This window comes from Oncorhynchus mykiss, chromosome 7, assembly GCF_013265735.2.
Source record: "Oncorhynchus mykiss isolate Arlee chromosome 7, USDA_OmykA_1.1, whole genome shotgun sequence".
In the NCBI taxonomy this organism is placed as follows: domain Eukaryota; kingdom Metazoa; phylum Chordata; class Actinopteri; order Salmoniformes; family Salmonidae; genus Oncorhynchus; species Oncorhynchus mykiss.
The window spans coordinates 81,287,103-81,312,295 of NC_048571.1; the positions used below are offsets into that span (position 1 = coordinate 81,287,103).

General features: G+C 44.5%; 4 protein-coding genes across 5 annotated transcripts in view; 2 read left to right on the forward strand and 2 right to left on the reverse strand.

Annotated features, from left to right (window-relative positions):
• Positions 1-11,817, forward strand: part of cers5 (ceramide synthase 5) — a 37,014-nt gene extending 25,197 nt beyond the window's left edge. Inside the window, exons 7-10 of one of the 2 annotated variants that reach the window (XM_036984203.1) lie at positions 1,559-1,687; positions 1,947-2,053; positions 9,351-9,507; positions 10,448-10,770. In XM_036984203.1, the coding sequence (XP_036840098.1) occupies positions 1,559-1,687; positions 1,947-2,053; positions 9,351-9,507; positions 10,448-10,600 (546 nt within the window). In that variant the 3' untranslated portion in view covers positions 10,601-10,770. Of the gene's footprint in view, positions 1-1,558; positions 1,688-1,946; positions 2,054-9,350; positions 9,508-10,447; positions 10,771-10,821 lie in introns of those variants that run through there. The other variant, XM_036984202.1, reaches the window with a different exon arrangement.
• Positions 11,805-12,641, reverse strand: LOC110528602 (cytochrome c oxidase assembly protein COX14 homolog). The gene is made up of 2 exons (XM_021610734.1): positions 12,634-12,641; positions 11,805-12,345 (listed from the first exon to the last, which is right to left on the reverse strand). The coding sequence occupies exon 2, from the start codon at positions 12,330-12,332 to the stop codon at positions 12,153-12,155; it is 180 nt and encodes a 59-aa protein (XP_021466409.1). The 5' UTR covers positions 12,333-12,345; positions 12,634-12,641; the 3' UTR covers positions 11,805-12,152.
• Positions 12,345-14,179, forward strand: LOC110528601 (pre-miRNA 5'-monophosphate methyltransferase). The gene is made up of 2 exons (XM_021610733.2): positions 12,345-13,053; positions 13,252-14,179. Exons 1-2 carry the CDS (start codon positions 12,835-12,837, stop codon positions 13,843-13,845), a joined length of 813 nt encoding a protein of 270 aa, XP_021466408.2. The 5' UTR covers positions 12,345-12,834; the 3' UTR covers positions 13,846-14,179.
• Positions 14,180-14,433: 254 nt separating this feature from the next.
• Positions 14,434-25,193, reverse strand: part of LOC110528600 (keratin, type II cytoskeletal 8-like) — an 11,471-nt gene continuing 711 nt past the window's right edge. The window contains exons 2-9 of the mRNA XM_036984201.1: positions 21,461-21,669; positions 21,027-21,087; positions 20,373-20,468; positions 19,979-20,143; positions 19,079-19,204; positions 18,397-18,617; positions 17,304-17,350; positions 14,434-14,854 (exon numbers count right to left, since the gene is read on the reverse strand). Of these exons, the coding sequence (XP_036840096.1) occupies positions 14,751-14,854; positions 17,304-17,350; positions 18,397-18,617; positions 19,079-19,204; positions 19,979-20,143; positions 20,373-20,468; positions 21,027-21,087; positions 21,461-21,669 (1,029 nt within the window). The 3' untranslated portion in view covers positions 14,434-14,750. The remainder of the gene's footprint in view (positions 14,855-17,303; positions 17,351-18,396; positions 18,618-19,078; positions 19,205-19,978; positions 20,144-20,372; positions 20,469-21,026; positions 21,088-21,460; positions 21,670-25,193) is intronic.

The window sequence follows — 25,193 nt, forward strand, 5'->3', positions numbered from 1 at the left end:
CATGTCTTACTGTAGAAGAGTAGGTCATGTCTTACTGTAAAAGAGTAGATCATGTCTTACTGTTACTGTAGACGAGTAGATCATGTCTTACTGTAGAAGAGTAAGTCATGTCTTACTGTAGAAGAGTAGGTTGTGTCTTACTGTAGAAGAGTAGATCATGTCTTACTGTAGAAGAGTAGATTGTGTCTTACTATAAAATAGTAGATCATGTCTTACTGTAGAAGAGTAGGTCGTGTCTTACTGTAAAATAGTAGATAATGTCTTACTGTAGAAGAGTAGGTCATGTCTTACTATAGAAGAGTAGGTTGTGTCTTACTGTAAAAGAGTAGATCATGTGAAAGTACACAACTCCTAGTTTTCCATACAGAGAGTAGTCTCGAGTTGCCACACTTCCAAGTATAATTTTCCTTCAGTTATTGATTTTCTGATAGATTGTGAGAACCAGAAATCGTGGTTCATAAGAGGTAAACTAGGAAGTCAGATTATTTACCAGTTATTATAGGGAGCTCCTATAAATTATTTCTGCCGTTTTAACGCAACATATAAATGTGTATCTGCATCCAATATCTAACAGTATTCCAGAATTTCCCTGTAACATTTCTGTAAGGACCCAGTTGCTGGGACAACCTCCTCCTGGTTCGTTATGACCCAGTTGCTGGGACAACCTCCTCCTGGTTCGTTATGACCCAGTTGCTGTGACAACCTCCTCCTGGTTCGTTATGACTCAGTTGCTGTGACAACCTCCTCCTGGTTTGTTATGACCCAGTTGCTGTGGTAACCTCCTCCCGGTTCGTTATGACCCAGTTGCTGTGACAACCTCCTCCTGGTTCGTTAGGACCCAGTTGCTGTGGTAACCTCCTCCTGGTTCGTTATGACCCAGTTGCTGTGGTAACCTCCTCCTGGTTCGTTATGACCCAGTTGCTGTGGTAACCTCCTCCTGGTTCGTTATGACCCAGTTGCTGTGGTAACCTCCTGGTTCGTTAGGACCCAGTTGCTGTGGTAACCTCCTCCTGGTTCGTTATGACCCATTTGATGTGGTAACTTCCTCCTGGTTCGTTATGACCCTGTTGCTGTGACAACTTCCTCCTGGTTCGTTATGACCCAGTTGCTGTGGTAACCTCCTCCTGGTTCGTTATGACCCAGTTGCTGTGACAACCTCCTCCTGGTTCGTTATGACCCAGTTGCTGTGACAACCTCCTCCTGGTTCGTTATGACCCAGTTGCTATGACAACCTTCTCCTGGTTCGTTATGACCCAGTTGCTGTGACAACCTCCTCCTGGTTCGTTATGACCCAGTTGCTGTGGTAACCTCCTGGTTCGTTATGACCCAGTTGCTGTGGTAACCTCCTCCTGGTTCGTTAGGACCCAGTTGCTGTGGTAACCTCCTCCTGGTTCGTTAGGACCCAGTTGCTGTGGTAACCTCCTCCTGGTTCGTTAGGACCCAGTTGCTGTGGTAACCTCCTGGTTCGTTATGACCCAGTTGCTGTGGTAACCTTCTCCTGGTTCGTTAGGACCCAGTTGCTGTGGTAACCTCCTCCTGGTTCCTTGTTGAATTGCAGGACTTTCCCATCATGTTCATCCATCACCTAGCAACAGTGAGCCTGATCAGTTTCTCCTACGCTAACAACATGCTACGTGTCGGGAGCCTGGTGATGTGTGTCCACGATGCATCAGACTTCATACTGGAGGTCAGTGGGTATGGACGGACACACACACACACACACACACACACAGGCTCAGTTCCAGTGTCCACATTTACAAACTAGCATACTACTTAGAATGAGTTGGCCATGCATTTTCAGTGATATGCTAGTGTAGATACTGGAATGTACATCAGTCTTATTTCTCATGAAGAAGGAACTTCTGGTGTGACATGGAACATTGTCAGACACAGAAACTAGTAGGTACATTCAATTATATCAAGCTTTTTCTACTCCTCTTTTTCAGGCAGCCAAGCTGGCCAACTACGCCAAGTACCAGCGCTTGTGTGACTTCCTGTTTGTTCTGTTTGCAGTAGTCTTCTTCATCACACGGCTCGTCGTCTACCCTCTACGGTTAGTGAACCTCTGGTTGACATCTACCCTCTACGGTTAGTGAACCTCTGGTTGTCATCTACCCTCTACGGTTAGTGAACCTCTGGTTGTCATCTACCCTCTACGGTTAGTGAACCTCTGGTTGACATCTACCCTCTACGGTTAGTGAACCTCTATGGTTGTCATCTACCCTCTACGGTTAGTGAACCTCTATGGTTGTCATCTACCCTCTACGGTTAGTGAACCTCTGGTTGACATCTACCCTCTACGGTTAGTGAACCTCTGGTTGACATCTACCCTCTACGGTTAGTGAACCTCTATGGTTGTCATCTACCCTCTACGGTTAGTGAACCTCTATGGTTGTCATCTACCCTCTACGGTTAGTGAACCTCTGGTTGTCATCTACCCTCTACGGTTAGTGAACCTCTGGTTGACTTCTACCCTCTACGGTTAGTGAACCTCTGGTTGTCATCTACCCTCTACGGTTAGTGAACCTCTGGTTGTCATCTACCCTCTACGGTTAGTGAACCTCTATGGTTGTCATCTACCCTCTACGGTTAGTGAAACTCTGGTTGACTTCTACCCTCTACGGTTAGTGAACCTCTATGGTTGTCATCTACCCTCTACGGTTAGTGAAACTCTGGTTGACTTCTACCCTCTACGGTTAGTGAACCTCTGGTTGTCATCTACCCTCTACGGTTAGTGAAACTCTATGGTTGTCATCTACCCTCTACGGTTAGTGAACCTCTGGTTGTCATCTACCCTCTACGGTTAGTGAACCTCTGGTTGTCATCTACCCTCTACGGTTAGTGAAACTCTATGGTTGTCATCTACCCTCTACGGTTAGTGAACCTCTGGTTGTCATCTACCCTCTACGGTTAGTGAACCTCTATGGTTGTCTTCTACCCTCTACGGTTAGTGAACCTCTGGTTGTCATCTACCCTCTACGGTTAGTGAACCTCTATGGTTGTCTTCTACCCTCTACGGTTAGTGAACCTCTGGTTGTCTTCTACCCTCTACGGTTAGTGAACCTCTGGTTGACATCTACCCTCTACGGTTAGTGAACCTCTATGGTTGTCTTCTACCCTCTACGGTTAGTGAACCTCTGGTTGTCATCTACCCTCTACGGTTAGTGAAACTCTATGGTTGACATCTACCCTCTACGGTTAGTGAACCTCTATGGTTGTCTTCTACCCTCTACGGTTAGTGAACCTCTGGTTGTCTTCTACCCTCTACGGTTAGTGAACCTCTGGTTGTCATCTACCCTCTACGGTTAGTGAACCTCTGGTTGTCATCTACCCTCTACGGTTAGTGAAACTCTATGGTTGTCATCTACCCTCTACGGTTAGTGAACCTCTGGTTGTCATCTACCCTCTACGGTTAGTGAACCTCTATGGTTGTCTTCTACCCTCTACGGTTAGTGAACCTCTGGTTGTCATCTACCCTCTACGGTTAGTGAACCTCTATGGTTGTCTTCTACCCTCTACGGTTAGTGAACCTCTGGTTGTCTTCTACCCTCTACGGTTAGTGAACCTCTGGTTGACATCTACCCTCTACGGTTAGTGAACCTCTATGGTTGTCTTCTACCCTCTACGGTTAGTGAACCTCTGGTTGTCATCTACCCTCTACGGTTAGTGAACCTCTGGTTGTCATCTACCCTCTACGGTTAGTGAACCTCTGGTTGTCATCTACCCTCTACGGTTAGTGAAACTCTATGGTTGTCATCTACCCTCTACGGTTAGTGAACCTCTGGTTGTCATCTACCCTCTACGGTTAGTGAACCTCTGGTTGTCATCTACCCTCTACGGTTAGTGAACCTCTATGGTTGTCTTCTACCCTCTACGGTTAGTGAACCTCTGGTTGTCATCTACCCTCTACGGTTAGTGAACCTCTGGTTGACATCTACCCTCTACGGTTAGTGAACCTCTGGTTGTCATCTACCCTCTACGGTTAGTGAACCTATATGGTTGTCTTCTACCCTCTACGGTTAGTGAACCTCTGGTTGACTTCTACCCTCTACGGTTAGTGAACCTCTATGGTTGTCTTCTACCCTCTACGGTTAGTGAACCTCTGGTTGACTTCTACCCTCTACGGTTAGTGAACCTCTGGTTGACTTCTACCCTCTACGGTTAGTGAAACTCTATGGTTGTCTTCTACCCTCTACGGTTAGTGAAACTCTATGGTTGTCTTCTACCCTCTACGGTTAGTGAAACTCTATGGTTGTCTTCTACCCTCTACGGTTAGTGAACCTCTGGTTGACTTCTACCCTCTACGGTTAGTGAAACTCTATGGTTGTCTTCTACCCTCTACGGTTAGTGAAACTCTATGGTTGTCTTCTACCCTCTACGGTTAGTGAACCTCTATGGTTGTCTTCTACCCTCTACGGTTAGTGAACCTCTGGTTGACATCTACCCTCTACGGTTAGTGAAACTCTATGGTTGACATCTACCCTCTACGGTTAGTGAAACTCTATGGTTGTCTTCTACCCTCTACGGTTAGTGAACCTCTATGGTTGTCATCTACCCTCTACGGTTAGTGAAACTCTATGGTTGACATCTACCCTCTACGGTTAGTGAAACTCTATGGTTGTCTTCTACCCTCTACGGTTAGTGAAACTCTATGGTTGTCATCTACCCTCTACGGTTAGTGAAACTCTATGGTTGTCTTCTACCCTCTACGGTTAGTGAACCTCTGGTTGACATCTACCCTCTACGGTTAGTGAAACTCTATGGTTGTCTTCTACCCTCTACGGTTAGTGAACCTCTATGGTTGTCATCTACCCTCTACGGTTAGTGAACCTCTATAGTTGTCATCTACCCTCTACGGTTAGTGAAACTCTATGGTTGTCTTCTACCCTCTACGGTTAGTGAACCTCTGGTTGACTTCTACCCTCTACGGTTAGTGAAACTCTATGGTTGTCATCTACCCTCTACGGTTAGTGAACCTCTGGTTGACATCTACCCTCTACGGTTAGTGAAACTCTATGGTTGTCATCTACCCTCTACGGTTAGTGAACCTCTGGTTGACATCTACCCTCTACGGTTAGTGAACCTCTGGTTGTCATCTACCCTCTACGGTTAGTGAACCTCTATGGTTGTCATCTACCCTCTACGGTTAGTGAAACTCTATGGTTGTCTTCTACCCTCTACGGTTAGTGAACCTCTGGTTGACTTCTACCCTCTACGGTTAGTGAAACTCTATGGTTGACATCTACCCTCTACGGTTAGTGAAACTCTATGGTTGTCATCTACCCTCTACGGTTAGTGAAACTCTGGTTGTCTTCTACCCTCTACGGTTAGTGAAACTCTATGGTTGACATCTACCCTCTACGGTTAGTGAAACTCTATGGTTGTCTTCTACCCTCTACGGTTAGTGAAACTCTATGGTTGACATCTACCCTCTACGGTTAGTGAAACTCTATGGTTGTCATCTACCCTCTACGGTTAGTGAACCTCTATGGTTGTCATCTACCCTCTACGGTTAGTGAAACTCTATGGTTGACATCTACCCTCTACGGTTAGTGAAACTCTATGGTTGACATCTACCCTCTACGGTTAGTGAAACTCTATGGTTGTCATCTACCCTCTACGGTTAGTGAAACTCTATGGTTGACATCTACCCTCTACGGTTAGTGAAACTCTATGGTTGTCATCTACCCTCTACGGTTAGTGAAACTCTATGGTTGTCATCTACCCTCTACGGTTAGTGAAACTCTGGTTGTCTTCTACCCTCTACGGTTAGTGAAACTCTATGGTTGACATCTACCCTCTACGGTTAGTGAACCTCTGGTTGTCTTCTACCCTCTACGGTTAGTGAAACTCTATGGTTGACATCTACCCTCTACGGTTAGTGAAACTCTATGGTTGTCTTCTACCCTCTACGGTTAGTGAAACTCTATGGTTGTCTTCTACCCTCTACGGTTAGTGAACCTCTGGTTGACTTCTACCCTCTACGGTTAGTGAACCTCTATGGTTGTCATCTACCCTCTACGGTTAGTGAACTTCTGGTTGACATCTACCCTCTACGGTTAGTGAACCTCTATGGTTGACATCTACCCTCTACGGTTAGTGAAACTCTATGGTTGTCTTCTACCCTCTACGGTTAGTGAACCTCTGGTTGACTTCTACCCTCTACGGTTAGTGAACCTCTATGGTTGTCATCTACCCTCTACGGTTAGTGAACCTCTATGGTTGACATCTACCCTCTACGGTTAGTGAAACTCTATGGTTGTCTTCTATCCTCTACGGTTAGTGAACCTCTGGTTGACTTCTACCCTCTACGGTTAGTGAACCTCTATGGTTGACATCTACCCTCTACGGTTAGTGAAACTCTATGGTTGTCATCTACCCTCTACGGTTAGTGAAACTCTGGTTGTCTTCTACCCTCTACGGTTAGTGAAACTCTATGGTTGACATCTACCCTCTACGGTTAGTGAAACTCTATGGTCGTCATCTACCCTCTACGGTTAGTGAACCTCTGGTTGTCTTCTACCCTCTACGGTTAGTGAAACTCTATGGTTGCCATCTACCCTCTACGGTTAGTGAAACTCTATGGTTGTCTTCTACCCTCTACGGTTAGTGAAACTCTATGGTTGTCTTCTACCCTCTACGGTTAGTGAACCTCTGGTTGACTTCTACCCTCTACGGTTAGTGAACCTCTATGGTTGTCATCTACCCTCTACGGTTAGTGAACTTCTGGTTGACATCTACCCTCTACGGTTAGTGAACCTCTATGGTTGTCATCTACCCTCTACGGTTAGTGAACCTCTAAGGTTGTCATCTACCCTCTACGGTTAGTGAACCTCTGGTTGACATCTACCCTCTACGGTTAATGAACCTCTGGTTGACATCTACCCTCTACGGTTAGTGAACCTCTGGTTGACATCTACCCTCTACGGTTAGTGAACCTCTATGGTTGTCATCTACCCTCTACGGTTAGTGAACCTCTGGTTGACATCTACCCTCTACGGTTAGTGAACCTCTGGTTGTCATCTACCCCCAATGGTTAGTGAACCTCTGGTTGTCATCTACCCTCTACGGTTAGTGAACCTCTGGTTGACATCTACCCTCTATGGTTAGTGAACCTCTGGTTGACATCTACCCTCTACGGTTAGTGAACCTCTGGTTGTCATCTACCCTCTACGGTTAGTGAACCTCTATGGTTGTCATCTACCCTCTAGTATACGTGCAACACTGGGGTGTATCCACTTGGAACCAAACGGAAGTAAATGGACTGAAACAGGGAGGCGCCTACCTGAATACATCCCAGTTACCATTTACCCTCTATGGTTATCCATCTACCCTCTATGGTTATCCAGCTACCCTCTATGGTTATCCATCTACCCTCTATGGTTACCCATCTACCCTCTATGGTTATCCATCTACCCTCTATGGTTATCCATCTACCCTCTATGGTTATCCATCTACCCTCTATGGTTATGGTTATCCATCTACCCTCTATGGTTACCCATCTACCCTCTATGGTTATCCATCTACCCTCTATGGTTAGTGCAGCACAGCTTTCTATGGTTATCATCTGCCTTCTATGGTTAGCCTCTGTCTGTCTGCAAGGTCTCCCTTTGGAAACTTCCTGGTTAATGGGACTTCCTGGTTAACTGAAGGTTAAATAACATTCTGCAGAACTATAGTGCATTCGGGAAGAGTATTCAGACCTCTTGACTTTTTTCACATTTAGTTACATTACAGCCTTATTCTAGAATGGATTCAGTTGTTTGTTTTAATCATCAATCTCCACACAATACTCCATAATGACACAGCAAAAACAGTTTTGGGGAACTTTTAGCAAATTTATTAAAAACATTTAAAAAACAGAAATATGACATTGGTATAAGTATTCAGACCCTTTACCCAGTACTTTGTTGAAGCACCTTTGGCAGTGATTACAGCCTCAAGTCTTCTTGGGTATGACTCTACAAGCTTGGCACACATGTATTTCAAATCAAATTTTAATGGTCACATACACATGGTTAGCAGATGTTATTGCGAGTGTAGCGAAATGCTTGTTTGGGGAGTTCCTCACATTATTCTCTGCAGATCCTCTCAAGCTCTGTCAGGTTTAATGGGGAGCGTCGCTGCACAGATATTTTCAAATCTCTCCAGAGATGTTTGATCGGGTTAAAGTCCGGGCTCTGGCAGGTCCACTCAAGGACATTCAGAGACTTGTCTTGGCTGTGTGCTTAGGGTTGTTGTCCTGTTGGTGGGTGAACCTTTGCCCCAGTCTGAGGTCCTGAGTGCTCTGGAGCAGGTTTTCATCAAGGATCTCTCTGTACTCCGCTCTGTTCATCTTTCCATCAATCCTGACTAGACTCCCAGTCCCTGCTGCTGAAAAACATCCCCACAGCATGATGCTGCCACCACCATGCTTCACCGTAGGGATGGTGCCAGGTTTCCTCCAGATGTGACGCTTGGCATTCAGGCCAAATAGTTCAATATTGGTTTCATCAGACCAGAGAATCTTATTTCTCATGGTCTGAGAGTCTAGCTGCCTTTTGGCAAACTCCAAGCGGGCTGTCATGTGCCTTTTACTGAGGAGTGGCTTCTGTCTGGCCACTCTACCATAAAGGTCTGATTAGTGGAGTGCTGCAGAGATGGTTGTCCTTCTGGAAGGTTATCCCATCTCCACAGAGGAACTCTGAAGCTCTGTCAGAGTGACCATCGTATTCTTGGTCACCTTCCTGACCAAGGCCCTTCTCCCCTAAATGCTCAGTTTGGCCGGGCGGCCAGCTCTAGGAATATTCTTGGTGGTTCCAAACTTCTTCCATTTAACAATGATGGAGACCACTGTTTTCTTAGGGACCTTCAATGCTGCAGACATTTTTTGGTACCCTTCCACAGATCTGTGCCTCGACACAATCTTGTCTCTGAGCTCTACAGACAATTCCTTCAACCTCATGGCTTGGTTTTTGCTCTGACATGCACTGTCAACTGTGGGACCTAATATATACAGTTGTGTGCCTTTCCAAATCATGTCCAGGAAGCCTAGCGGTTAGAGAGGCGAGCCAACAACTGAAGGGTTGCCAGTTCAAATCCCAGGTCAAACGGATATAATCTGTCAGGAAGTAAGCTGGCCAGTATGCCAGTGCACATCTCCAAAAACATGTATGTGTGTCATTTGTAGGGATGGATTAAGTATGGCTGTGTGTGTGTGTGTGTGTGTGTGTGTGTGTGTGTGTGTGTGTGTGTGTGTGTGTGTGTGTGTGTGTGTGTGTGTGTGTGTGTGTGTGTGTGTGTGTGTGTGTGTGTGTATACATAATTCTGTGCACATCTTAATTCATGGTGTGATACTTCCTATGTTCCAGGATCCTGAACACAACATTGTTTGAGAGCTGGGAGATCATTGGTCCATACCCTTCCTGGTGGCTCTTCAACTCCCTACTGCTGGTGCTACAGGTGCTGCACGTCATCTGGTCCTACCTCATAGCCGGGATCGCCTACAAGGCCTTGGTTCGAGGAAAGGTGAGTGGGATGTAGGACTGGTACAGGTTAGATGTAGACAGGTGAGTGGGATGTAGGACTGGTACAGGTTAGATATAGACAGGTGAGTGGGATGTAGGACTGGTACAGGTTAGATGTAGAAAGGTGAGTGGGATGTAGGACTGGTACAGGTTAGATGTAGACAGGTGAGTGGGATGTAGGACTGGTACAGGTTAGATGTAGACAGGTGAGTGGGATGTAGGACTGGTACAGGTTAGATGTAGACAGGTGAGTGGGATGTAGGACTGGTACAGGTTAGATGTAGACAGGTGAGTGGGATGTAGGACTGGTACAGGTTAGATATAGACAGGTGAGTAGGATGTAGGACTGATACAGGTTAGATATAGACAAGTGAGTGGGATATAGGACTGGTACAGGTTAGATATAGACAGGTGAGTGGGATGTAGGACTGGTACAGGTTAGATATAGACAGGTGAGTGGGATGTAGGACTGGTACAAGTTAGATATAGACAGGTGAGTAGGATGTAGGACTGGTACAGATTAGATATAGACAGGTGAGTGTGAGTTTAGAGCCTGTATGAGGTCAGGGCCTGTATGAGGACAGCGTCTCAGATTAGAAGTGCTGATCTAGAATCAGGTCCTTCCTGTTCATATAATCGTATTCATTATGATCTAAAAGACACAGCTCATGCTATATCAGCAATGTTACTGGGAGACTGTTGTGAATACAGGCCCAGACTTTGAGACTGTTGTGAATACAGGCCCAGACTTTGAGACTGTTGTGAATACAGGCCCAGACTTGAGAAACTCAGGAGTGGAAATTTCCTCATGTCAGACTTCAGCTCAGGCTATAGTGAGTAAATAATAACACCTGTTGCATGTTGGAGGCTATGGAAGAACTATGGAATAAAAGCAGTTTTTTATCTGTTCATACCTTTTCTTTCTCTTGTTCTCTCTGCAGAGATGGCTATTTTATTTTCTCTCTGGGGTGAGAGAGATCCTCCTATCTTTCCATCTGTCTTTCTCAGCTGAGTCTTCCTCCTCCACTGCTCTTTTCCTTGCTTGCCCTGTCTATCTGATGACTGTATATATATTTATCTGCTCTCTGCAGTAAGTATTCTATTTATGCCTTCATTTACTTTTCCCCCCAAACAATGTGGTTGTCATCTTTGTGACATTTTGACCTGCAATGGGTTGCATATGAAGAGATCATGTTATTAATTTATGTGTAATTTACCTATTAAAATAAGGTGCATTATTCATTCAACCATGTTTCCAGGATTTCAAGCACGTCGTTCACTTTGAATTGTAACCTTGTATTTCTCTGTCTGTCAGGTGTCTAAGGATGACCGCAGTGACGTGGAGAGCAGCTCGGAGGAGGAGGCTGACACCAACAGAACCAATGACAGGGGGGTTAAAATGTCTTTCTCTCCGAAGGCAGAGAACGGCACCAACGGCCACGCCGTCACCACTAAAAGCTGGCCACAGATACGCACCAGCAGCAGGTGATAGAGGAGCCTGCCGTCTGATTCACACTATAGGGCCGAGCCAGGTCAAATATGTCTGGCGTGGTTACACTGCGCATCCACTATTTGTCGGAACTGTGCTGGAAAGGACAATATCAGCCAGTACTGTTCGGGTCGGCCCTATAGTGAGAATTAGGCATATCTGTGCGGCCTTTCCACTACTAGTTCATCCTATCCTAGATTACATCTTGAAGCGCTTTTCCAGCCTCATCCAGTTCCCTGTACGTTTTAACTTAGTTTCTTCATTCATCTAACTCTTAATTAAAATGTATTCTTCAGAACTAACAATGATCGATGACTATGACAGCATACGATGGATGAATAGACACACTACTGTGACCCATAGAATCAAAACTGATGAAATGAAGAGAGAAAAAAAAGTGCATTCCCTGATGTCAAGTGAATGGGTCTGTAGATATTTGCGGTACCTTATGAACATAGAACGTTTGCTTGTATTCCATTTGTTTAATGTGATGCTGCAGTTTGCCTGAGATTCTCTTCTGTCCGTTTTATTGGTCCGGTGGACTTGAGTTACAACTGTGTATTTTAAGAAGTAATTGTTCAGTTACTTTGTTTCCGGTCAGTTCTGTTCACTGTTTCTATCTTATTAATATGAGACCAATGTTTATTTTATGTTTAACGTTTTTTAAATGTCTTTGGTATAAAAAAAAAATGCATATGAATTTAAATGTGAAGAAGCCAACAGAATCCTCTTCAGTAGAGATCATCCATAGATGTGGTGTGTATTAGGGCTAATAATGTGAGTGTTGAGTACAGAGACAAAAATAGATGTTTATTTGTGTAAGATGTTTTTATTCATATTAACGGTTGGTACATAACCTTGAAGATCCCACCACACAAACTATGATTCAGTATGATCTGAGCAAGTTATGATAAGAGACTGATTTGACATTTAGTTTAAGCTGGAAGGAGTCAACCCATTTTTCAGTCAACTCCAGTCCTCTGCCCCTTCTCCTTTAAGCAGACAAATTATGAACTTGACAGTAAATGAAGAGTAGATTCTCCTTTACTCATCTGGGCACACAAAACTTCCACACCCAAATAGTTATCACATAAAAGTCCCATGGGAGGAACAGAAATGTCCATGATTTTGTGGACAAACTATTCAGTTCCAGTCCTCTATGGCTTGAGGACCTCCACGTCTTGGTTTTCTGCCGCTACCTGCAGCTCTTTCTGCTTGTTCATGTAGCGGTATCCCCGCATGGTGCACAGGTATCCCCCGTAGAGTGTCAACAGCATCATCGAGGCAGAAAACCCCCGGTATCCGAAGTCGGCGAGTCGCTTTGCGGTGGTCAACATGATGATGGTGTTCCTGAGGAAGTTATATCCAGCAACGACAAGTTGTAGTACAACTAAGGGTAGCTACATACATCTCATTGTTTACTCGTGTTTAACAATGTGTTTCACAGATAACAAAATGTCAACATTTCAACAAAAAAAGTATAACATCGGATGTTAGTCAAATTCAGGGTATCTGATGTAATTTAGCTAGGTTCGCTAGCTATCAAGGTTAGCAAGCTTTTATCAACACATTGAATAAAAATTGTGATTTTTTTTTCAAGTTTCAAATTACTGCTTGGTAAATTGCATTGTCGCTTACCTTGTAAAATATGACCGTCAGTTTATTGATACCCTTCTCAATGTCAACACACCTGGCTAGCTTAACTTCTTCCGTAACTGAAAACAACGGAGTCTTGTGAGGGTCAAAAGTCGTTCGGTTCTTGAGTAATCAGCAGTGGAAGGAGCGGTATAGAAGTTCTGTAGATTTTTCCTAGGTCGGACGTATTTTGATGCTGCACACATGGAAGCAGCGATGGCCACATGTGGAGCAGAGAGTGAATTTCTGGATGAAAAAGATGATCCCGGTGCAGCACCATACGGCAATTTTATAAACTATTACACATTTAACCCACCAGAGAACCGTCTAAGCCTCATTCCGACCACACTTATTCAGGATTTGGGGTATGGCAAGGACAGCAGTGAAACCATATTGATGCTGGATGTCGGTTGCAATTCAGGGGTAAGCTAAAGCTAGCCAGCTAACGTTAGCCACATAAAGAGATTTAATCATGTTAGCCATCCTTTACAAACTGATCCACCACCCACACATATTAAGACAACAATCACCGAGTTTCATCATCGGTCTTTGAATACTTTGAGTTAGATGTCTGTCACTAATGAAGTATTTTCTCATCTATCCATGTGTAATTTATAACAGGACCTGACAGTGGCATTGTACAGACACCTTCAACAGAGAGTCTTGTCTGAAGACTCTACAACACCACCCGACACTGGTCTCCAACTCCTCGGCTTCGACCTGGACGAAACCCTGATCCTCCGGGCCCAACAGACCAACCCTTTCCCCCAGAGCATCTCTTTCATTCCCTTAGACATCACTGAGGATGTTGCTAGCCAGACCCAGCTACAGGACTACCTGAGACAACATGGCGGCTTCCGCTTCCACCTCTCCCTGTGCCTGGCTGTTACCATGTGGGTCCACCTGAACCACGGAGACGCTGCCCTGCTGGGGCTCCTCTCCCGGCTGGCCTCCGTCAGCCAACATCTCCTCCTGGAGGCCCAGCCCTGGAAGTGCTACCGTTCGGCTGCCCGGAGGCTGAGGAAGCTAGGGCGGTCTGACTTTGACCACTTCAAGGAGTTAAAGATCAGAGGAGATGTGGCAGAACAAGCCAGGGAACACTTAGAGAAACACTGTGGGATGGCACTGATGCAGTGTTTCGGTAGTACCAGCTGGGATCGTAGACTGCTCCTCTTTAGGAGAAGAGAGACGGTTGACCTACATTTATCCCAGTAGATAAAATGACTGGACTTGTAGTATATGTTATGATGATTGTCTTAAAGGAGTAATCTGAAAACATTTGAAAATTGTCTTCCTTGACAATGAAGTGACAAGGTCCTAAGGAAATATGTACGTGCAGTGAAGGAACTCCAGATTCTGATCTTTAAGTGCAGTGAAGGACCAGTATGTTGTTTGCACACTAGGAGGCAATAATACACTGTTACTACTTGTATTACCACCATACCTAGTCTATGCTTTCAGCTATGCATTTAACTGATCTTACTCGATTTTCTTCTTAATAGCGTATATGTTCTGGCAAACAATTATGAATGAACTGTGTGTGTGTGTATGAGAAATGAATTTAATATTTTATTTTTGGGGATGTTTAAAAATAAGAATGAATAAAGCCCATGAATTTACTACGCCAACTAATCATATCTCTTCAAAGAACACGCCCCCCTTTCTTCAGAGACCTCTCTCTCAAAGTTCATATTAAATGAATAGACAAGAAGCAGGTGGTGTCCCATTAGTTTTGATCTCATGACAACCATTCTCTCACTGCCTGAGGATGAAGCTTTTTGTACTTACATTATAGGCCTTGAGTACTCTCTTGTTCTTTATTTCAAAACTTCTACACCATCCCATGTGTTACAGCAAGTAACTAGAGCTTTGTTTAAAAATAAACTTTACATTTTACATTAACATGAAATGACCAGTTGAAACTGCAAGTTTGTTCTTTCTGTAATGAAGATACAAAGACAAGTTTGTATCCATCTAGCTACAAACAACTATTAGATCTTGAATCATGATCTTATGGTATACTCTCCATGCACATAAACAAAAGAAGCAATACATGTGATATAAACTCTGATATACCGGTAATGGTTCTTCATCCCAAGCCAGAAGGATCTGAGGGCTCCTCAGTGAGAGCTGAATCTGGAGCTTCCTCTTTGTTCAATCGTTTTAATCAGCAGCTTGGGTGTTGAGCTGAAGCTGCTGTGGTATTTGTTACTGCTATTAGAACCTGAACAGAAAACACCAGTCTAATGGTTAGAGCATAGAATTAGGAATTAGAATGCTAGGATGGACATGAACATTCTTATGACGGTATAAACATAAGGGAGTTGGTCAACCATAGTTTGCTACTACTTTGTTTTGATTAGCTAGCCAGTCAGTTTTGGAGGAATTAACTGCCAACAATACAGTCAATCCACGACATACACTGGCTGAAATCAGTTGATGATAGGACTTACAGAAGTTGTCAATGCAACGGGAACGTTTTCATTTTTTATTTAACCTTTATTTAACTAGGCAAGTCAGTTAAGAACAAATTCTTATTTACAATGATGGACTAAAAGTACGAATACTGTATCATAATAGCACTCACAGCTTTCCACGAAAACAAACATTTAGTTTGATGGTCTGTTTACATATGTTTTAGAGGCTTTTTATACAGAACATTTGTTTAAAACCTCTATAGACTGTATTTATAGTTAAAGTGTATTTGAAAAGTATTCAGACACCTTGACTTTTTACACATTTTGTTACATTACAGCCTTATTCTAAAATGTCTTTAAAAAAATATTCCCTCAATCTCCACACAATACCCCATAATGACAAAGCAAAAATGGCTTTTTAGAACATTTTGCAAAAAAATAAATAAATAAAACAAATGAAAATATTACATTTACATAAGTATTCACACACTTTACTCAGTACTTTGTTGAAGCACCTTTTGGCAGTGATTACAGCTTCTAGTCTTCTTAGGTATGACGCTACAAGCTTGGAACACCTGTATTTGGGGAGTTTCTCCCATTGTTCTCTGCAGATCCTCTCAAGCTCTGTCAGGTTGGATGGGGAGCGTCACTGCACAGCTATTTCCCAGTCTCTCCAGGGATGTTCGACTGGGCTCTGGCTGTGCCACTCAAGGACAAACAGAGACATGTCCTGAAACGAGTCCTGCGTTGTCTTGGCTGTGTGCTTAGGGACATTGTCCTATTGGAAGGTGAACCTTTGCCCCAGTCTGAGGTCCTGAGCGCTCTGGAGCAGGTTTTCATCAAGGTTCTCTCTGTACTTTGCTCCGTTCATCTTTCCCTCGATCCTGACTAGTCTTCCAGGGCCTGCCGCTGAAAAACATCCCCACAGCATGACGCTGCCACCACCATGCTTCACCGTAGGGATGGTGCCAGGTTTCCTCCAGATGTGATGCATGGCATTCAGGCCCAAGAGTTCAATCTGGTTTCATCAGACCAGAGAATCTTGTTTCTCGTGGTCTGAGAGTCCTTTAGGTGCCTTTTGGCAAACTCCAAGCGGGCTGTCATTTTACTGAGGAGTGGCTTCCGTCTGACCTCTCTACCATAAAGGCATGATTGGTGGAGTGCTGCAGAGAGCCTGACTAACCATTGTCTGTATGTAGCCTCGCTACTTCTATAGCCTCGCTACTGTATATAGCCTGTCTTTTTACTGTTGTTTTATTTCTTTACATACCTATTGTTCACCTAATATCTTTTTTTGCACTATTGGTTAGAGCCTGTAAGTAAGAATTTCACTGTACTGTTGTATTCAGCACACGTGACAAATCAACTTTGATTTGATTTGACGATTGTCCTTCTGGAAGGTTCTCCCATCTCTGCAGAGGAACTCTGGAGCTCTGTCAGAGTGACCATTATTTTGTTGGTCACAGCTCTAGGAAGTCTTGGTGGTTCATAGCTACTTCCATTTAAGAATGATGGAGGCCACTGTGTTCTTGGGGACCTTCAATGCTGCAGAAATGTTTTGGTACCCTTCCCCAGATCTGTGTCTCGACACAATCCTGTGTCGGAGCTCTACGGACAATTCCTTTGACCTCATGGTTTGTTTTTTACTCTGACATGCACTGTCAACTGTGGGGCCTCATATAGACAGCTGTGTGCCTTTTGAAATCATGTCCAGTCAATTTAATTTACCACAGATGGACTCCCAAGTTGTAGAAACAACTCAAGCAGGATGCACCTGAGCTCAATTTCGAGTCTCATAGCATAGGATCTGAATACTTATGTAAATAAGGTATTTCTGTTTTAAATTTTAATACATTTACAAAAAAAAAAATCTAAAAACATGTTTTCATTTTGTCATTATGGGGTATTGTGTGTAGATTGATGAGGGAAAACACTATTTAATACATTTTAGAATAAGGCTGTAACGTAACAAAACCTGGAAAAACTCCAAGGGGTCGGAATACTTTCCAAATGCACTGTATATGACAATAGTTTAGGTTGACAATGATTCTATTACACAATTGCTGATATAAAATCTATATTGGCTGCCATTTTTAATCCATTCTGGAACTTGGTCTCTATGGGTTGGAGCCTAAACATAAATGCTCTTGTGTTAAAAAAAAAAACAGAATTTTGTATGATTCTAGTCAGTGGATGATAACATTAAATAGAGTACATTTTTGGATGTATTTTTTCAGTAGTACATAGGCTACTTACTGTAGCTGGACACCGACTGGATATTGACAATAGATTGATGTCCAATCCTAGAAGAAAAATAAATAGTGTTTCTGAAATACCTTTAAAACATGGCCCAGTCCTTGTTAAGAACCTCAACTTATAGAAAATGGTCATACTGTATCATGTCCCAGGTTTACCTGTCCTCTCCCTCCATGCCTGTCCTCCTCTCCCTCCATATCTGTCCTCTTCTCCCTCCATACCTGTCCTCCTCTCCCACCATACCTGTCCTCCTCCCCTCCATACCTGTCCTCTCCCTCCATACCTGTCCTCCCCTCCATACCTGTCCTCCTCTCCCTCCATACCTGTCCTCCTCTACCCTCCATACCTGTCCTCCTCTCCCTCCATACCTGTCCTCCTGTCCTCCTCTCCCTCCATACCTGTCCTCCTCTCCTTCCATACCTGTCCTCCTCTCCCTCCATACCTGTCCTCCTCTCCCTCCATACCTGTCCTCCTGTCCTCCTCTCCCTCCATACCTGTCCTCCTCTCCTTCCATACCTGTCCTCCTCTCCCTCCATACCTGTCCTCCTCTCCCTCCATGCCCGTCCTCCTCTCCCTCCATACCTGTCCTCCTGTCCTCCTCTCCCTCCATACCTGTCCTCCTCTCCCTCCATACCTGTCCTCTTCTCCCTCCATGCCCGTCCTCCTCTCTCTCCATACCTGTCCCCCTGTCCTCCCTCCATTCCTGTCCTCTCCCTCCATACCTGTCCTCCCCTCCCTCCATACCTGTCCTCCCCTCCCTCCATACCTGTCCTCTCCCTCCATACCTGTCCTCCTCCCCTCCATACCTGTCCTCTCCCTCCATACCTGTCCTCCTCCCCTCCATACCTGTCCTCTCCCTCCATACCTGTCCTCCTCTCCCTCCATGCCCGTCCTCCTCTCCCTCCATACCTGTCCTCCTGTCCTCCTCTCCCTCCATACCTGTCCTCCTCTCCCTCCATACCTGTCCTCTTCTCCCTCCATGCCCGTCCTCCTCTCTCTCCATACCTGTCCCCCTGTCCTCCCTCCATTCCTGTCCTCTCCCTCCATACCTGTCCTCCCCTCCCTCCATACCTGTCCTCCCCTCCCTCCATACCTGCTCTCCTCTCCCTCCAGTAGTTTTCTGTAGGTGGCTATCTCTATGTCCAGGGCCAGCTTGATGTTCATCAGGTCTTGGTACTCTCTGAGCTGCCTGACCATGTCTTGCTTGGCCCTCTGCAGAGCATCCTCCAGATCTCTCATCTTGGACTTGGCCTCCTTCACAGCCAGCTCCCCACGGCCCTCAGCATCAGCGATCTGGTTCTCCAGGTTGGCACGCTACGGGAGAGATAGGTATAGTTAGGGTTAGGTTAGAGACTTAGCCTCCTTCACAGCCAGCTCCCCACGGCCCTCAGCATCAGCGATCTGGTTCTCCAGGTTGGCACGCTACGGGAGAGATAGGTATAGTTAGGGTTAGGTTAGAGACTTAGCCTCCTTCACAGCCAGCTCCCCACGGCCCTCAGCATCAGCGATCTGGTTCTCCAGGTTGGCACGCTACGGGAGAGATAGGTATAGTTAGGGTTAGGTTAGAGACTTAGCCTCCTTCACAGCCAGCTCCCCACAGCCCTCAGCATCAGCGATCTGGTTCTCCAGGTTGACACGCTACGGGACATCAACACCAGGGTTAAGGTTGCATCGATTTCATGGCATTTGCTTGCGTCACACCAAGTGGCACTTGTTTGATATTACTGTGCCTCAGAGCAGTTAAACTATATAGCATTGTATAATAAGTGAACTACCTGTTGTTTGACAGCCTCTATCTCACTCTGCAGACGGACGATCAAACGGTTAATTTCGGCTGTCTCTCCCTTGGTGTTCCTCAGCTCGTCTCCATACTGCGTGGCCTGGATGGCAATCTGGTCCAACTGAGATTTAAACACAACATGAAGGCCAGTTGGACTGATGTTGGACTGCTGGTCTAGGATCAGGTTGAAATAATGTTATTCACTATTATCTAAAAGGCTAAAACTGATCCTAGATCAGCACTCCAACTCTGAGAGGCACAGAGTTCTCTTGGACCTTTTACACACTATCTACCAAAGCACACTTTTTGGCCTGATATTATCCATTAACATTGTCCTTCCAGCCTGGTTCCAGCTGCTATGGTAGATGTGTAACCAGGCCAGAGCAGTACGGCTCGGCTCAGAATGTGTGAAATGGGTATTGATTTCCATGCAGTAAAACACAATCCCTATCATCCACTTCAATCCAACAAAATCCCTCTTATCCACTTTAATCCAACAAAATCCCTCTTATCCACTTCAATCTAACAAAATCCCTCTTATCCACTTCAATCTAACAAAATCCCTCTTATCCACTTCAATCCAACAAAATCCCTCTTATCCACTTTAATCCAACAAAATCCCTCTTATCCACTTCAATCCAACAAAATCCGTCTTATCCACTTCAATCCAACAAAATCCCTCTTATCCACTTCAATCCAACAAAATCCCTCTTATCCACTTCAATCCAACAAAATCCCTCTTATCCACTTTAATCCAACAAAATCCCTCTTATCCACTTCAATCCAACAAAATCCCTCTTATCCACTTCAATCCAACACAATCCCTCTTATCCACTTCAATCCAACAAATTCCCTCTTATCCACTTCAATCCTATAATAGCCAACTGTTGTTCACCTTAGACTTGTACCACATCTCAGCCTCCTCTCGGCTCTTTACAGCGATGTCCTCATACTGAGCCTTGACGTCAGCCACTATCTGGTCCATGTTGAGGTCACGACTGTTGTCTATCTGTACCACCACAGAGGTGTCCCTGATACTGGCTTGCAGCTCACGCAGCTCCTGGATGTACGCAGAGGTGAACAAACAAACAAACAAACAAACAAACAAACAAACAAACAAACACTCCAAAGGGATCTTACTGTAACTTGAATTGTTTTGTATGTGATCATTACAGTATTTGAACTCACAACCTTGACATTGATAGCCACTCACTCTCACCAACTGCCTGAACCATACAGGACATACATGTGTGGATTGCAGTTTCTTGGTAATACAGTTATGATCATACCTCTTCATAGATGAACCTGAGGAAGTTGATCTCATCAGTCAGCGCTCCCACCTTGTCTCCCAGGTCTGCCTTCACCATGTGTGCCGAGTCCACATCCTGATAGGACAACATACTATAGTTACCCTCTCTAGTCCCTTCTACTACTACTGTTTTGTAAAAACCTAATACCTTGAAAGAACAACAGTAGGCCACCAAGTACCTTGTCCAAACATACCAGGTGCAATTTATTGAAGACTGAGTGTTTCATTGCAAGACAACTAGACAACTAGTTAGGTTGATGTCAAAATTGATTTTGACATGGTGGTTTGATATTTTCTCTGTCTCCCCTTTACACCTCAGGTCCAGATCCTTCATTTTTGTTTTCAGTGGTGAAATTATACCTTACAAGCGTATGGTTTTTTAATCTCGCAGAAGATGGGGCAGGTTTGCTCATACTAGCTATTGTTGTCTCTGTCTCTCTGGGCCTTTTCATTTTCAGTGTTTGTCTGACTTAACCTCACTCTCATGGTACAGCACTGTATCACTGAATACAACATTAAGTTGATGTCATAGTATGGTATTGTGTCCATAAAGTAATCCAAAAGCATCAATTTTATACTTCTGAGACCATTAAAACACAATTCCGGTATCACTGGGGAAATGTGACGCTCTCACCTTTTTCAGATTCACAAATTCGTTCTCCATATTTTGTCTCTTGTTGATCTCGTCTTCGTATCTAGGTAAAAACAGAATGACAAGAGACTGACTTTGGTCCAAAAGTATCTGGCTTTGATCATCTTCGAGTCACACTTTGTTATTGGTCAGTGTTAAAGTGACACCAGATTATATGTTAGTCATAATCTGGGCCAGGAGTTTCTCCATGAACCCGCAGACTAAACCCCTCTCGCTGGCAGCTCTTCCCCCTAGTCATTGTCAGAAAAAAGAGAACAAAAGAGAACTCAACCAACATTCCTGGCAATAACTAGGTGTCCCTGCTTGTGTTTGAAGTCATCCATCAGACATTGCATGTTCCTCAGCTCTCCATCCAGACAGATACAGATAGATAGATAGATAGATAGATAGATAGATAGATAGATACAGACTCCTACTTGTGTTTGAAGTCCTCCACCAGACCTTGCATGTTCCTCAGCTCTCCATCCAGCTTGGTATTGTCGTTGTTCACCAGGTCCATCTGGCGGCGGAGGTTGGCCATGTAGGCCTCGAACAGAGGCTCGATGTTGGAGCGGCCCGTCTGCTTACCGTGCAGCAGATCAAACTTAGTCTCTAACATCTTGTTCTGCTGCTCCAGGAAACGCACCTAAAGGGGGAAAAGAGACTCAGAAACCCAGCCTAAAACCCCAAACAGCAAGCAATGCAGGTGTAGAAGCACGGTGGCTAGGAAAAACTCCCTAGAAAGGCCAAAACCTAGGAAGAAACCTAGAGAGGAACCAGGCTATGTGGGGTGGCCAGTCCTCTTCTGGCTGTGCCGGGTGGAGATTATAACAGAACATGGCCAAGATGTTCAAATGTTCATAAATGACCAGCATGGTCCAATAATAATAAGGCAGAACAGTTGAAACTGGAGCAGCAGCACGGAGTCATCATGTCAGGTAGTCCTGAGGCATGGTCCTAGGGCTCAGGTCCTCAGAGAGAGAGAAAGAAAGAGAGAAAGAGAGAATTAGAGAGAGCACACTTAAATTCACACAGGACACCGAATAGGACAGGAGAAGTACTCCAGATATAACAAACTGACCCTAGCCCCCCGACACATAAACTACTGCAGCATAAATACTGGAGGCTGAGACAGGAGGGGTCAGGAGACACTGTGGCCCCATCCGAGGACACCCCCGGACAGGGCCAAACAGGAAGGATATAACCCCACCCACTTTGCCAAAGCACAGCCCCCACACCACTAGAGGGATATCTTCAACCACCAACTCACCATCCTGAGACAAGGCTGAGTATAGCCCACAAAGATCTCCGCCACAGCCCAACCCAATAACAGTGGATACTCTATAGATAACAGTGGATACTCTATAGATAACAGTGGATACTCTATAGATAACAGTGGATACTCCCTAGATAACAGTAGATACTCCCTAGATAACAGTGGATACTCCATAGATAACAGTAGATACTCTATAGATAACAGTGGATACTCTATAGATAACAGTGGATACTCTATAGATAACAGTGGATACTCTATAGATAACAGTGGATACTCTATAGATAACAGTGGATACTCTATAGATAACAGTGGATACTCTATAGATAACAGTGGATACTCTATAGATAACAGTGGATACTCTATAGATAACAGTGGATACTCTATAGATAACAGTGGATACTCTATAGATAACAGTGGATACTCTATAGATAACAGTGGATACTCTATTGAATTATTTTTTATTTCACCTTTATTTAACCAGGTAGGCTAGTTGAGAACAAGTTCTCTTTACAACTGCGACCTGGCCAAGATAAAGCAAAGCAGTGCGACACAAACAACAACACAGAGTTACACAATGGAATAAACAAGCGTACAGTCAATAACACAATAGAAAAAAAAGAAAGACTATATACAGTGAGTGCAAATGGCGTGAGGAGGTGAGGAAACAAATAGGCCATTGTATCGAAGTAAATACAATTTAGCAAATGAACACTGGAGTGATAGATGAGCAGATGGTGATGTGCAAGTAGAAATACTGGTGTGAGGTAGATTGGGTGGGCTATTTACAGATGGGCTATGTACAGCTGCAGCGATCGGTTAGCTGCTCAGATAGCTGATGTTTAAAGTTAGTGAGGGAAATATGTATCCAGCTTCAGCGATTTTTGCAATTCATTCCAGTCATTGGCAGCAGGGAACTGGAAGGAAAGGCGGCTAAAGGAGCTGTTGGCTTTGGGAATGACCGGTGAGATATAGCTGCTGGAGCGCGTGCTACAGGTGGGTGTTGTTATCGTGAGCAGTGAGCTGAGATATGGCAGAGCTTTACCTTGCATGGACTTGTAGATGACCTGGAGCCAGTGGGTCTGGCGACGAATATGTAGCGAGGGCCAGCCGACTAGAGCATACAGGTCGCAGTGGTGGGTGGTATAAGGGGCTTTGGTGACAAAACGGATGGCACTGTGATAGACTGCATCCAGTTTGCTGAGAAGAGTGTTGGAAGCTATTTTGTAAATAACATCGCCGAAGTCGAGGATTGGTAGGATAATCAGTTTAACGAGTGTATGTTTGACGACGTGCGTGAAGGAGGGTTTGTTGCGAAATAGGAAGCCGATTCTAGATTTCATTTTGGATTGGAAATGTTTAATATGAGTCTGGAAGGAGAGTTTACAGTCTAGCCAGACACATAGGTATTTGTCGTTGTCCACCTATTCTAAGTCAGAACTGTCCAGAGTAGTGATGCTAGTCGGGCGGGCAGGTGCGGGCAGCGAACGGTTGAAAAGCATGCATTTGGTTTGACTAGCGCTTAGGAGCAGTTGGAGGCCACGGAAGGAGTGTTGTATGGCGTTGAAGCTTGTTTGGAGTTTAGTAAACACAGTGTCCAAAGAAGGGCCAGATGTATACAGAATGTTGTCGAGGTGGATCAGGGAATCACCCGCAGCAAGAGCGACATCATTGATATATACAGACAAAAGAGTCGGCCCGAGAATTTAACCCTGTGGTACCCCCATAGACACGCCAGAGGTCCGGACAACAGGCCCTCCGATTTGACACCCTGAACTCTGTCTGAGAAGTAGTTGGTGAACCAGGCGAGGCAGTCATTTGAGAAACCAAGTCTGTTGAGTCTTCAGAGATAGTAAATAATAGATAACAGTAGATACTAAATAGATAACAGTACGGAGATTATTGTGGTTATAATGAAGTAACCTACTGAGATCCTCAAGGTTCTATTTCACACCCAAGGCAGCTGTATTTTGTTCCCATTGTTTGTCTGCGATCATCACAAAAGCTTCCTCACTAAACACAAGGGAATTTTCCACTCTTGAAAGACCATACCACGTCTGACCTGTTTTTTATTAGGTTACCAGTGAGCTGAATGAGCTGAGAGAAATGGGACATGGAGGGTGCTTTAAATATCTTTTACTTGTTATTAGACATCTATAAATGGGCTTTGCATCTCAAATTTCCTTTAGGACATGGTTTGTCTCAAAATGTCTGGTGTTGAGGTTAACTCCTGAGACAAATAAGAGTTTGTTATTGCAGGAAGCTTAGAGCTGTGCACTAGGCTGGTGATCCATAGCGTAGAGCAGACACAAAGCCTCTATTGTAACTCTGTTACCCATTCCGTGAGAAACGTCAGATATGATGTAAGCTAAGCGGCGTATCAGTGACCACGGCTGTAAAAGAGCAGGTGACTTTGTTTTCTTGGGTTAACGCGAGTGAAACTGATATACAAAGTCAACAGAAATACAGAACAACAAACAGACAAAAAAAATCCTTTGCTTTCATCATCTTTGCTCCTGACCTCCTGACCTCTTTGGGGTTTAACCACCGTGATTATTCTTTGACCCCGTTGGTCATCTATGAACATTTGAACATCTTGCAGAACAATCTGGCCTTAATGGCCATGTACTCTTATAATCTCCACCCGGCACAGCCAGAAGAGGACTGGTCACCCCTCATAGCCTGGTTCCTCTCTAGGTTTCTTCCTAGGTTCCTGCCTTTCTAGGCAGTTTTTCCTAGCCACCGTGCTTCTACATCGGCATTGCTTGCTGTTTGGGGTTTTAGGCTGGGTTTCTGTTCGGCACTATGTGACATCAGCTGATGTAACAAACAGCTTTATAAATACATTTGAATTTGATTTGACATAGATTCAGTTACTTTAAGGTTGTAATGAAAAA

Coding starts and splice junctions, on each gene's coding strand:
- LOC110528601 (XM_021610733.2), top strand. CDS start 12,835: ATGGAAGCAGCGATGGCCACATGTGGAGCAGAGAGTGAATTTCTGGAT. Junction 13,054..13,251: donor ATGTCGGTTGCAATTCAGGG/GTAAGCTAAAGC, acceptor AATTTATAACAG/GACCTGACAGTGGCATTGTA.
- LOC110528602 (XM_021610734.1), bottom strand. CDS start 12,332: ATGTTGACCACCGCAAAGCGACTCGCCGACTTCGGATACCGGGGGTTT.